A 14,063-nucleotide genomic window follows, 5' to 3' on the forward strand; every position below is an offset into this window, starting at 1 on the left:
TCCAAATTTCTCCTGACATGTCTCTAACTATACAAAGTCTATAATATTTCATCTTAGATGCCTTGATGGAAGGAATTCTTTATAAAAGACCTAAGAATTAGGCCTGGAAGGTATCTTAAACATTGTCTAGTTCAACCTCTTTATTATATAGATTAGAAAATTTAAACCCAAAAAGACCGTGAGATTTTCATTACACAACTAATATCTAAGTATCTATTTAAATCCAACTCTTCTCAATGCCAATATCTTATTTTTATCCTTCAATTAAAAATGCCTAACTAGATACCTTGTAATTAAAAGGGGCTAAAAGTTGTTGAAGGAAACTGAAAGAAGGACTAGGGGGTTCTTTTTGATTTAGGGACCAGGGGCTAGGTGGGGATACTTGACCCTACACGCCAATATCTCCATTCCTCAAGCTCTTTGTTGCTGCCTCCCCACCCCTTTCAAAGATCACTCAAGTCTTCAGGTTGTAGGGATCATACTGATTATTCCCCCTCTGCTTTTAATTCATCTTTTTAAATCATTCAATAGATATTTATTCCATACCTACCTACCATGTGCTGGGGAATATTTAGATGCCTCTCCTAAAGGTGGCTGGTGACAGAGGCTCTGGGTGTGGAATCAGGAAGACCTGAATTCAAATCCAGCCTCAAATTCTTACTAGATAGATATGTCATCTTAGGCAAGTCACTGAAGCTGTCTGCCTCCCGGTAAAATGAATACACCTCCCTCCCAGGATTGTTGTGAGGATCAAATGAGATACTATTTGTAAAAAAAAAAAAAAAAAGCACTTAATGCAGTACCTAGAACATAGTAGGTCCTACATAAATGCATAATTTCTTCCCCTTTCCATAGATGAACAAGATCTGATTTACTCTTAAGGAACTTAAGGTCTAGTAGGGAAGACAAGGAATCACAGAAAAGAACTATATCAGAAGGCAGTGGGGGATTAGGAGGGCAAATGGATCCAGTTGGGTTTAGAGTTGGGAGTGGGAAGATCAAAAATAACTTTATGAAAGAAGTAATGTTTTATTTCAGCCTTGCAGAATAATCAGAGTTCCACAGGTATAGATGAGGTTAAAAGTTCTGCTGAATGATATTGATGATGAACAACTGATAGACTTAATTCTCAATAGTACAATGATATAAGACAATCCTAAAAGATTTGGGGTGGAAAATGACATCTACATTCAGAGAAAGAACTACAGCATCTGAATGCAGACCAAAGCATATTTTCACTTTTTAAAAATTGGTTTTGTGTTTTTTTCTTTTTCAAGGTTTCTTCCCAATTTTTTGATTCTTCTCTCACAATATGACTAACATGGAAATATGTTCAACATGATTGTACATGTAATAGTCTCAATCAGATTGCTTGCTGTCATGGTGGGGAAGGAATAGAGGGAGGTAGAATATGGAACTCAAAAATCTTATATAAAATTGATGTTGAAAACTATCTTTACATATAATTTGAAAAAATAAAGTTTAAATTAAAAAAAACTGCAAAAAAGAGTTCTGCTTGAGGACATGAGAAGGGGAAGCCCCAAAATGTCCAAAATTTGGAGATGTCAAATTCCAAAGATGTATCAGTGTTTTTCAGTCTGAGTCCATAAGAACTTGTCTGAAGTCTATTATTGTTTCTGATTTTTAATAGTATAGCACCTGCTCCACAGAAAACATGTTTATTTGAAATCATAGGCTGGGGTTCCCAAAGTATCTCAAGGTTTTAGGAGTAATGCTGAGGGGGTAAGGTTTCTAGTTTGTTGCTCTCATGTCCCCACTGATATGCTTCTCACTGTTATCAGTCAGGGGCCTCAATGATTTACTAAAAAGTATAGTGAAAACAACTGGTACAAAAAAATTCACTACAAGGTAATGGGGCAGAAAGGAAGACTAAAAGACACGGTGAAGAAGTTACTGTAGAAGTTGGGAGGTAGATGATTCAGTCTTTGAAAAATGAGATATTTTTGAGAGACTGGTAAAATCAACTCCTAGATTCTTTGCCACAGGAGTTAGGGGGATTAGGAGTAGAAGGCACCATTGAAAATAGGAGAAGAAAGAGGCATGCATTTGACTATTCACTCTCTTCATTTCTAGGCTGCTGAGCATTATTAAACCATGCTGACTAGGTCCAAAATAAATTCATACTTCACTAGGAAGAAAAACCTGGGCAGAAATGAACCAGTGCATTCAAGCTGTTTTTCCTCTTGTGATTTCCTTTTCCATCCCCAGGATATTGGCCCTATGAATGCAGAAGACCTGAATTCAGAGGTTCACATATTTAGATACTGGAAGAGACTTACTACCTAGTCTGTTCCCATCATTTTACAGATGGGGAAACTGAGACTCAGAGTGGTTAAGTGACTTGCCCAGGATCACACAGCTCATGGGTGTCTGAGGAAGGGTTTAAACCCTCTTCTTTCTGACGCAGATTCTAGTGTTCTATCTACTGATGCTTGGGCAAGTCAAATTAATCTCCTTTGGTCTTACTTTCCTCAAATGTAAAAGGGGTTAGACTAGATGACTTCTATGATCCCTTCTAGTTCTATCATTAATCTAGTACATAGATTATATTTTATATAGCTATCTATCTTATAGATCTGTCTATAGATATAATTTACTCTGAACAAATGGTTTGAACTCTCTCCCTACTTAAACTTCCTTAGACTCATTTCTTTCTTCCCTCCTTTCCTAACCATTTCACCCATGCTTTTGATCTCATTCCCTTTAATCTTCTAAAGGTCCTTACTCCACTATTTCCTCTCTCTGGTGAGTAGTGCAGAGGCTGGCACAATGTAAGTGTTTAATTAAAGTTTATTGATTGATTCTCCCCTCCCCCATCTTTAGTCTTTCCCTCTTCACTCATTTCTTGTCCCAAAGTTCAAGAGACCTCCCAAACAACCACTCCCAAGAACTTTCTTAGTTTTCATTGTTCTCCATCTCTCTCCGCCAACCTTTGTTGAAATTCTCTTACTTCTGACAGTTCTCTTCATTGGTTACTCTTTTCTTTTCCAGTTTTCTAATGATAGGAGGTTTTTAAGCTTTTTACCTTGGTCATCTCTTTTCTCCCTATAGGATCTTACCTAATGATCTCATCCAATTCCATGGTTTCAGCTCTTATGTCGATGATTCCCCAACCTTTATCTCCAATTGTGTTCCCACGATTCAGACTAGCATTTCAGCTTGCCTGCTAGACATCTGTTTATTTCCTTTAGAGCAAGTGAGGTTGGTGACGTAGCACAGCACCCCCACCCACTCACCCAATCCAATTCACATGCTTGTCATGGCATCACCTCCCTGATATTGTGGTTTTCTTCAAAAAATGATGGACAAACATTAAAAGCAGTTCTATGAATTTGGTATATGTCAAAAGTAACATCACTTTTTTTTTTCCTCTAAAAATTGTCCAAGAAGCTCCTCTTCCTCCAGGCTTTCCCATTTATTTTAATAGTATTCTTCATCTCTCTCATTCAGGATAAAAACCTAGGTCCTATCTTCAACTCTTTCCTCTCTCTCATCTCTTACCATTTATTCATTGGCAAGTTTTTTTTCTTCCCAGTACCTTTCATAGCATACGTTCTATTTTCAGTCCCATCATCACCACCTTAATTCAAGTCCTTATTACATTTTGTCAGTGCTACAGTTCCCTCCTAATTTCAGTCCATACCATACCTGTCACCAGATTCATTTTTCTAAAGACTTGCTCAGATCATGTCATTCCTTTGCAAATGAATGAATAAATGAATGTACTATTATTTAAGCAAATAAAATCTCCTTAGACTGGCACTCAACCTTGTCCATATTATCTCTAGTGAGATCTTTAAATCACCCTTTAGTCAGGTTGACAAACTCCTTCTTACTGCTTTTCTGCTTGACTTTCTCTTCCATCTCTCAAATGCCATCTCCTCTATGAAACCTTTCCTTATCTCCAATCAGATGTGGTTTCCCCCTCTCTGAACTCCTAGGAAACTGCACTTCTCATAGTAAAATGACCTTCTAATCTCCAAATTCTAAGGTTATTTTTTAGTACTTGTTCTCAGTATCTCTAGTAGGTAGTATTGCCTTCTCTCAATGCATAGTCTTCTTGGCTTTTGATATACCACATTCTCTTAATTCTCCTCTGATTCTTTTATCTGCTCCCTCTATGGATTCTTATATTTACCAAGCATTTGGTGAATATATTGTTCTTAGCCTTATTTTTAATCTATACTCTTCCTTATCTAGTCCCATGACTGACTAGTTTTTGTTGTTTTGCAAATGACACAAAAGTCTGTTCTAGTCCCTAATTCTAAATTACAGTCCTAAATCTCCAGTTGTCCAGAAGGTATTTTCACTTGAGTGACTCAATATCATCTAAACTCAACATATCTGGGACAGCTAGGTGGTGCAGTGCATAGTGCACTGGCCCTGGAATCAAGAAGGTCCTGAGTTCAAGTCTGACCTCAGACAATAATTACCTAGCTGAGTGACTTTGAGCAAGTCATTTAAACCCCATTACCTTAAATAAAAATTAAAAAAAAAAACCCAAACTCAACATCTGAAACTGAACTTATTTTCTAGATGGTTAGCTGGTGCAGTGGAGTCTTAGGCCTACAATCAATAATCCCTGAGTTCAAATATGGGTTCAGACACTTAGCTATGTGACTTTGGGTAAGACACTTAAAAATAATTGCCTGTTTCCCCCAATGGAAAATGAGGATAACAATAGTTGCCTCTCCCCCAGGGTGTTGAGGATCAAATGAAATATTGGCCCTTCATTAATGATTGCTTCCCTTCCCCTCTCTCCTAAATTTCTGACTTTAGTGTTTCTGCTTGGGGTACTACCATTTACCCAGCTCATGGTTTTGGAGTTTTAACTTATTTCTAACTTTTCCCACTCTTTTGCCTCCTATGCAGTTACCAAGGCCCCTTCATGCCATTTCTCAATATCTCTTGCATCTGTTCACTCCTCCATTCCCATTGCCAACCTGCCTGGACTTCTGTATGGGTCTCCTCTCATTCATTTTTTTTCTGAAACCAGAATTTTTCTGATATGCAATACCTAATCCTGACCCTCCTCAGCTCATCTTCAGTATTGCAGAATCAATGTCAGGAACCTCAGGGACCATTGTGTTTTGACTCAAAACTCCCTATACAGGATTTCTGACAAATGGACATCAGGTTTCTGTTGAGGGCCTCCAGTTGAACCGTGTTATGGGCATTGTCTCCAGTCCCTTACTTCTGAACATGCTCCAACTAACTTTCTAATATGTCACACTCAGAACTCAACTGGGTATTATAAATGTGGGTCAACCAGGAAGAGTACAGGACTATGTATATTCTTTGAGTCTGGACACTGTCTCTTAATGCAGGCTTGTATTAGTTTTGGCAGCAACTTCTCATCATGTTTGCACTTAACCTATTCTCTTCTCCATTTCCTTTCTCCTTTTCCTCTTACCGTCCCCCCCCCCCCCATCTTTTTCAGAGAAACTAGTCTAGTTCCCTGACTTCCTCATCACATTTGATCTGGCTTATTATTCTAGCATCTCAGAATCTTTTTGAATCTTGACTCTTCTGATTTGTTAGCTATCATCAGCAAATCTGATAAAAATGCCCATCTAGAACTGTCACCAATTTTTTTTTGCTTTTTAAGGTTTTTGTCACTAATTTTTAAAAAGGTATATAACTGGGGTGGCTAGGTGGTGCAGCGCATAAAGCACCGGCCCTGGAGTCAGGAGTACCTGGGTTCAAATCCCTCCTCAGACACTTAAAATTAACTAAACCTAGCTGTGTGGCCTTGGGCAAGCCACTTAACCCTATTTGCCTTGCAAAAACCTAAAAAAAAAAAGGTATAGAACTACAGGGCCAGAGAGATTCCTGGGGTGCACTGTCAGGAGTAGCTCTGTGGTACATCTTCCAGAGTTCAAATCTGGTCTGACACTGTGTGACTCTGGGCAAGTCACTTAACCCCCTTTGCCTCATATTCCTCATCTGCAAGATTTACTGCAGAAGGAAATGGCAAACTATGCCAGAATCTTTGCCAAGAAAACCCCCAAAGCACACATGAAGATATAGCCACAATTGAAAAAGGCCTGAACAAAACTGAGTATAGTTTTAACTCCTCTGCCTGGTATTTAAAGTCCTTCATAATCTGATGCCACACTACCAAGTCTCCATGCTTCTATCAATTTGGTTTCCTCATTCACATTTCTGCCTCCATTAGATGATAAATAGGTTTGCAAATAGATATATTTGCACAAAATTAAAAGGTTTGCAATCTCAGGGTTAAGGCCTGCACCATCCCGGCTGGAGATGTGCATGCATGTGGATGGAGTCATGGTCGGGGGGTGTGGTAACTGTGCCAGGGAGTCCAGTCAACAGGTGGTGTTCCTTAGTCCCTGCTCTCCATAACTAATACATGCTATCTGGCTATGGTAGTAGCCCAGTGAGGTAGCCCTCTGCCCTCAAACTCTAGCTTTCTTGGGTGGAGGGCAGCGATTTCAGAGAACCAGGAACAAGTTGGCGGCAGAACCACCTTTATTAGGGGGTGACCTGATTTTGGGCAGGTGGGAGGGTGGTGACCCTTGCAGCCTCCTTACAGCACATATGGCTAGGGTAGAGGGAACAGTATCAAAAAAGGTGAGCGGAGCCAAGGCTGGTGGGGACTGGAGAGCCACTGAGGGAGAGGCTGGGGCTGGGGCAGCCCCTGGCGGTGCGAGGTGCAGCAGCGTTAATACTCTTGGAGGAGCGTTAATACTCTGAAAAGGGATAGGCACTTGACCCAGGGCTGGGTTGAAGGCAGAGCCCTAGGGCATGAAGGCACTTGGACAGGGTGGGGGCAAGGGGACGTGCAGTGAGGCTGGGCAAGGCCCAGCCCCAGGGGTGGCAGGCACTTTGGGAGCGCTGGGAATGGATCCCTTTTGGCGCAAGAGGCTTTGGGCAGTAGGCAATTGGGTACAGTCTCTGGCCTAAATCTGTGTTAAAGAAGTTCCTGCCCTCAATGCTGTCCTTCGTCCCTCAGCTCTGAAGGCAGGAACTTGTACTGTTGCTGTCGGATCTGGGCCAGCTTCTTCCGAGCTTCTTCTAGCTCCCGTTCCTTCCGAAGCATCTCTTCTTGGGCTGCAATGATCTGCAGGAAGAGAAGAGCTGGTTCAGTGTAGGGGAAGGGGCAGGGTTGGGGAACTAACCACTCTTCCTCCTTCCCTCCTTGTTCCAGAGGAAGAAAGCCCTGAGGGAGCTCTCACCTGGGCAATGCCTCCAACCATCCTTTCCTTGACTACAACTGTTTCATTCTCTTGGTCTTCAAAAGCTGCAGCTTTCTGTGCTGCCTTCACCAGATTGTCTGAGGCTCGCTTCACTGCATTGCCCGCTGCCTGAGAGGAGGAAGATGAGATGTATCAGAGATGGGGTCTAAGAGTAGTAGTGGGGGTCCTAGATGCAGACAGGTGGGAGGGTAGAAGAGACCCATACACAGGATAATAGTAGGCAGCTGCCTGATGCTCTTGGAGGTATAGGGAGAGGGCTTCTGGGGCTCTTACCTGCAGCCGTTTCATGGCCTCCGAATCCTGATCGGCCTTAACTTTGCAGGCCACAAGCAGCTGGGCTGTGGAGGCAGCCACCTGCTTGGCAGATGAGATGAGCTTCTCCTGACTGGCATGACCCTGTACAGCTGCATTGGCTGCCTCACACAGATTGTTGGTGGCAGCGGCCACCATCCGGGCCTGGGTTGGGTAGAGGAAAAGGAGTCAAATCCAGCTCTGCCCTCTCATCTCCAGCACCCCATCCTAGAGTAGAGCTTCCCCCCAAAGCCTCATGTATCTTGAATACTCACAGCAGAAATGAGGCCCTGAGACCACTGCCCATCATCCAATGCATTGGCTGGGATGGCACCCACCTGTGGGGAGAGATGAAAGGATATCTGGACTCTTACTCTGTTCAAGTCAAACAGGAGGGTGTGGATAATGAAACCAATGTATCCACCCACACTATATCCTTCCATGAGACCTTACCTTGCCTTGAGCTACCAATTCCCTCTGGGCAGCAGATGCTGCTTTTACCAGGGCACTGGTTGCAGCTGCGATGGACTTAGCTGCTTCTAAGATTTGCTCCTCAAAGTTCAGGGATTCATCTGCTTCCTGAAGTGGAATATGAGATTGGAGTGTATGTAACAAGAGATGGCTCAAGAGGAATGTATTGGGACAGGGGATGGGCTTGGAATGGGTCAGTGTATAGTAGTAGAGGTTAGCTGAATGGGGGGACAATGGGAGGCGCTGACCTTGGGTTTGGCTCGGGGCTTGAGCTGTTCCAACTTCTTGGCTGCTGCCTCAATGGCTGCTGCAGCTCCCAGGAGTTCATTTTCAGCAATGACTGTGGGGTCCTCTGGATCTACCCATTCCGTTCCTAGAAATAGAGAGGGAAGTAGTCCAGAAAGCCTGGCCACTGAACCATGGGATGGGATTGTATGGAAAACTTGGTGAGCAAGTGGGCTAGGGCCTGGCAGAAAATCATATTTCTTTATGGCTCAATGAGTCTTGATGAGGATGATGGTGACACATGCTGAGCTTCAGGGCTTCTTCCCACCCTGACCCTACTGTTCCTCCTCACCCTTCATGGCCTCAGCTGCTTGGATGAGCTCAGTGACGGAGCCGGCCACACGCTTGGAATGTCCTGTTAATTGCTGTTTCAGTTCTGGGCTTGGTTTCTGCAGGGTCTGTGATAGTGGTTTCACAGGAATCAAATCCCGAGCTTGCCCACCCAGCTCCTCCCCCAGGAACCACAGACACTCATGATATACACAAGAGCACCTCCTCACACCCCTCATTATTCATTCCCCCCCAAAACACACACACACACACACACACACACCATGCCCGCTTCAAGTCACTCCACGGCAAACCTTCCAATCCTCATACCCTCACATATTACGCAGGCAGTGAGGTTAGGCACTCACCGGCTGATATAAGATCAAGATGAATGAAGAGAGAAGAAAAGAGTGAGAATAGTGAAAGGGGAAAAAGACTTGTATATATGTTGGGGAAGGGATGGAGACAGAAGCAAATGAAGACAAAGTGACAAAGGTCTTGGTCTGGGAGGACTGGGACATTCTAGAAGCCATCAGGAATTTTTGTAGGATGGGTGCTTGGGGAGAGTCACATAAGTGACTGGAGGCAGTGGGAAGATGGAAGGGAGAAGGGCTGAGGGGGTCCAGGGCCTGATGCTGGAGAAGGCCATGCAAGGGAAATGAAGGTAGGTGGTCAGAAGCCTGCAAGTTCCTCCCTCACCAGTAGCACATGGTCCAGCAGCTCAAGGTAGCCATTGGCACACTCCCGACCATAGTGTAAAGCCCGGAGTCGTACTTCAGGGGCCACTTCAGGATGATAGGCAGCCTCCTGTTTACCCAGAGAAAAAGATGTCAGAATCAGGAATGTTCCATAGCCACTCCATCCATTCTCTAACCAAGATATCTTCCCCATGGACCCTTCAATCCCCATTAGCTTTCTCCCACCAGCACACCTTACAGGCCCGAAGCATGTCAGCTATGGCTCGGCGGCTCAGGTTGGCTGTGGCAATGACGTCTTCCTGGCGACAGGAGTTGCCGGCAGCGACAGCCTTGGCAGTGGCCATGGTGATACCTTTGGTCATTCGTATAAAATCCTCTGGGGTGGAGGTCTTGGCAGGGGGCTCTGGGGAACAGAAAACCTGCAGGGAGAACAGTATCATGAAAAGTGATACAGCTATTTTCAGATATTCAAATTCCATGTCCTTGAGCTCAAGGAGACTGATGTTAATGGAACTTGGAGAAGTAAACCAAAAAAGTTCAGCACCAGAATAGAACACTGGTCCTCTAAAGCCATTCTTTTTGACATTGGATTCTAAGAATCAATGGATTAATTATCAGAGCCTCTATGGTCATTTCTGGTGCTGGGCATGTGGATTCACTTGATTCACCCAATAACAATTACTCGACATCATTCATTTGACTGGTACTTATTAAGCACTTAGGCCAGACACCATGCTAGGCACCAGGGATGCAAGTACAAAGAATTGAATAATTCCTACTCAAAAGTGCTGATGTTTTATTCAAACCTAAGATACTATGATGAATGGTACCCAGTCACAGGTTAAAGTCAATAAAGGGAGAGAAGACACATACTATTTCTAATAATATATTATACCATTCCCTGTTTAAAGGAGATTTACCATGAAATTACTGAAGAGGCAAGGGAGGTCTAGAGAGGAGAGTAGGATGGAGGGGGAGGGCAGGATAGTAATAGTAAGGAAGTTTCTTGGCTTATAGTTTACACCTGGTCTATCTGTCGCTAGGAAGCATCTGTGTAAGCACAAGAGGCCTCATCTGGTCTTCTTGGCAGCTTGTGCTTTTCCCCTTTGAGATTTCCTTCTATTACTCTCTAAATCTATTATGTACTGAACTATTAACATGTTGCTTCCCTATTAGAATGTAAACTCCAGGAGGGTAGAGGTTATTTTTCCCTTTCATTGTATCTCCAGCAGTACCTGGGTGCTGTGTATGGGCCTTTGGTAGGCATTGCAGATGGAGGAAATGGCATGTACAAAGGCACAGGAGTGGGAGAGCCCTGGAGAGGTCTGAACAATACTGAGTAAGCTGTTTGGTTTGGCTGGAACCTAGGGTTTGTGTAGGGGAATGGAGGCAGACTTGGGCCTTGAAAAGAAGGATCAAGTGGTTGAATTTAATCTACTAAGCAATGGGGAGACAGACAGTGAAGATTTCTTAGCAGGGAAGTAATGTGAATAATTAGATTAATTAATTAATTTAGCAGCTACAGATAACAAGATTGTGGAGTCAAGAGGGCCAGTTAGGGGGTGAATACAAAGTTCCAAATCAGATGGTTTCCATGAGCTAGGATGCTAGCAGTAAGAATGAATGGAAAGATGGGCAAAGATCTGAGAGATTTTGAAAGAAGAAAGAAAATTCAGCAAATGACTGAATGGGGTAGGGGCTAAGGAAGAGAGGGGAAAAAGGAAGGGGAGAGAGAAGGAACTATTTGATTTTTATTTTAAGTTTGCCTTCCCTGCTTAGAAGAATAGCCTGTAGACTAGAAAGTAGAAAATATAAGTGGCTAATAAGAAATATGAAAAAATAAGGAATGTAGAACTAAGAAAAAAATATCAAGAAAGTAGAAGAGCACCTTGTTATTCTTGGTGAATTCAAGACACCTGGACCAAATAAATTAAATCCTTGAGTATTGAAAGAAATGGCATTTCCAGTTTTATTTGAAATATGATATATGTTTGTTTAACGCCTCAGAAAAAATTATCCTTAGGGATGGAGATGACTTCATTCTTATCTTTGTATCCCCAGGATTAAGCACCACTTAGCAAATGCTTGTAGAATTGAATTGTGAACAAAAGATGTATAGGAGGGACAGAAAAGGGCAAATGTATCAATTAAAAAAAGAGAGAAGGGGCGGCTAGGTGGCATAGTGGATAAAGCACCAGCCTTGGAGTCAGGAGTACCTGGGTTCAAATCCGGTCTCAGACACTTAATAATTACTTAGCTGTGTGGCCTTGGACAAGCCACTTAACCCCATTTGCCTTGCAAAAAAAAAAAAAAAAACCTAAAAAAAGAGAGAGAATAGCCTTAAAAGTCTTGAGAGAGGGGCAGCTAGGTGGCGCAGTGGATAAAGCACTGGCCCTGGAGTCAGGAGTACCTGGGTTCAAATCCAGTCTCAGACACTTAATAATTACCTAGCTGTGTGGCCTTGGGCGAGCCACCTAACCCCATTTGCCTTGCAAAAACTTAAAATAGGGGAGTTAGAAGAGGAGAATTTGGGTACAAAGATGATTTCTGACTTGTTGAGGGTATAATCAGGACTTGATAGATGTGTAGGTCTAGAACTCAGGAAAGAAGTTGGTTTGGGGAGATAGCTGGATAGAGATGAAAGTTGAAGCCACAGGAGTGGGATGACATCATCAGGGGAGAATGTGTGAGTGTGTATACACAATATACACATGTATACATACAGGCACTTGCGTACACAAGGCATACACATGAAGATGTACACATATATATCCTCCCCCCCTCCCCACACAACACACGAATGATCCACAACAGAAGCTTGGAGAATGCCCTTGGGGGAGAGAAGGGGAACCAGCAATGGAGATAAACAAGAAATGGTCAGAGGAAGAAGCTAAATAGGTCCCTACTGGGTCATGGAAGCCAAAGAACATTTTTTTTTTTTTGCAAGGCAATGGGGTTAAGTGGCTCGCCCAAGGCCACACAGCTAGGTAATTATTAAGTGTCTGAGGCCGGATTTGAACCCAGGTACTCCTGACTACAGGGCCGGTGCTCTATCCACTGCGCCACCTAGCCGCCCCCCCAAAGAACATCTTTAAGCAGTATCATGGATCCATGGATGACATGACATATGAGAACAAAGAATGGCCCTGGGCTTGATAATCAGAAGTCATTTGGGGCCATAAAAACAACAGGGACAGAAATGGGACTCTACAATATTATGTAGTGAGTGTGGCAGACTCAGATAGTAAAGAAAGGAATGCAAGTGATGTGCATAGGTCTGGTTGTGTATTTCTGGTGGGTGCAGGAGTTCCAGGTTTATTTAAAAAGCCCTGACCCCCAATCTCCAGGCCCTCTCACCGCCAGCTCCTGCCGAATGTGTTCTGTTGTGGCTTCTAGAGCCCGGGTGCCTTTGGTGGCCTCGTCCTCCACAGCTTTCACAGTCTTGAGCAGGGATGTCACATTGGTTACCATCACCTGGGGAAGTCAGGCATTGGAGAAGTGTGAGTGCCCTGCCCTCTCATCTCCCATCCTTCCCCCTAATGCTCTCCACCCACCTTGGCAGAGTTCTTGAGCTGCCACACAGCAGGGTCATCTCCCACTTTGCCTGCTGCAGCCTTGGTGGCACTGATGAGGTCACCCAGAGCCTTGGCCACGTCCTTAACTGCATTGATCAGGACCACCTGTATGTGGAACGAGAGGCTGTAGCTCAGGATGAAGAGGGGGCAGGTTTGGTCAGGGACAGGGATTGGATGGCATAGATACCTGGGTCTCAGGGTCCTCAGCACCCAAGCTGGCTGCACCTAGCTTGACCACATCAGCCAAGCGGGTAATAGTGCCTACAGAGGACTGGGCAGCCTGAGCTAGTTTCTCCTGGCTTGCAGCTGCATTCTGCACCAGGACCTTTGTGTCCTCCACCAATGCCTTTGCAGTCTTCAAGATGCCCTCTCTGAGTGGAAAATCAGATCATGGTGATTCCTATGGCATTTACTCTGCCTGTCCCTATGCCCCCTCTTATTCTACCTTGGCTCCCTTGCAATACTTTCTCCTATTACAAAGCCCATTGACTCCTTCTTGGTCCATCTTCTAAACTGTCTCATCCCTCTCCTCTTCATCCCCAGATTCTCCTTACCGGTGATCAGCAAAGGTCTCAGCACCCTCACGGTTGAGAGTTCCTGCTGTGGCGAACATTATAGTGGTGTCAAGGTCAGCAATAATGCCAGACACTGCACTGGCTGCCGTGATGCAAGCTTGGGTGCCTCGGTTTCCCGCTTGGAGTGCAGCCAGAACATGGGAGACCTGGAGGTGTTGGGGAGGACATTGCCATCTGGTTTTTGATGAGCGAGGTGCTTAGCCTGGGGGAACCTTTCACATGGTTGCAGGGTGTTAAAGAAAGGAAAAGCACTTGGGGAGGTTACCTTCTCAGACACACGCCGGGCACACTCCATCAGCTCTTTCCTGGTGTAGGCATCACTGGGGCTACACTGCAGGGCACCTGCCTTTGTGACCAGGGCTGCACAGCCATGGCCCAACTCCTGCACACGGTGCTTGATATGGGCACCAATCTGTGAACACACAGAAGAGAGAATGCATGGGCAGGTCATCAAAGATCCTGAGGAATTCATATGGAAGTAAAGAGGTCTGGGAAACATACAGGCCCTTGGTGGGGTCACAGAACAGTCCCAGCAGCTTACAGATGGGGCTTATGGGGCCCAAAAGTTTTGAGGGAAAAAAAACCCTTAAACAAACTCAAACAACCCCTGACCTATATCTTCTAGATGTGCACAGAAAATTCCTACATTTACTCCAC

General features: G+C 44.1%; 1 protein-coding gene across 4 annotated transcripts in view; it reads right to left on the reverse strand.

Annotated features, from left to right (window-relative positions):
* Positions 1-5,638: 5,638 nt before the first annotated feature.
* Positions 5,639-14,063, reverse strand: part of TLN1 (talin 1) — a 41,439-nt gene continuing 33,014 nt past the window's right edge. For 2 of the 4 annotated variants that reach the window (XM_074196195.1, XM_074196194.1), the window contains exons 44-57: positions 13,672-13,818; positions 13,386-13,552; positions 13,019-13,202; positions 12,811-12,936; positions 12,614-12,730; positions 9,490-9,675; positions 9,258-9,365; positions 8,581-8,686; positions 8,252-8,376; positions 7,986-8,111; positions 7,808-7,870; positions 7,515-7,697; positions 7,221-7,349; positions 5,639-7,105 (exon numbers count right to left, since the gene is read on the reverse strand). In XM_074196195.1, the coding sequence (XP_074052296.1) occupies positions 6,974-7,105; positions 7,221-7,349; positions 7,515-7,697; positions 7,808-7,870; positions 7,986-8,111; positions 8,252-8,376; positions 8,581-8,686; positions 9,258-9,365; positions 9,490-9,675; positions 12,614-12,730; positions 12,811-12,936; positions 13,019-13,202; positions 13,386-13,552; positions 13,672-13,818 (1,899 nt within the window). In that variant the 3' untranslated portion in view covers positions 5,639-6,973. The remainder of the gene's footprint in view (positions 7,106-7,220; positions 7,350-7,514; positions 7,698-7,807; positions 7,871-7,985; positions 8,112-8,251; positions 8,377-8,580; positions 8,687-9,257; positions 9,366-9,489; positions 9,676-12,613; positions 12,731-12,810; positions 12,937-13,018; positions 13,203-13,385; positions 13,553-13,671; positions 13,819-14,063) is intronic. The other 2 variants (XM_074196192.1, XM_074196193.1) reach the window with 1 other exon arrangement.

The sequence above is a fragment of the Macrotis lagotis genome, chromosome 8, assembly GCF_037893015.1.
Source record: "Macrotis lagotis isolate mMagLag1 chromosome 8, bilby.v1.9.chrom.fasta, whole genome shotgun sequence".
NCBI lineage: Eukaryota > Metazoa > Chordata > Mammalia > Peramelemorphia > Peramelidae > Macrotis > Macrotis lagotis.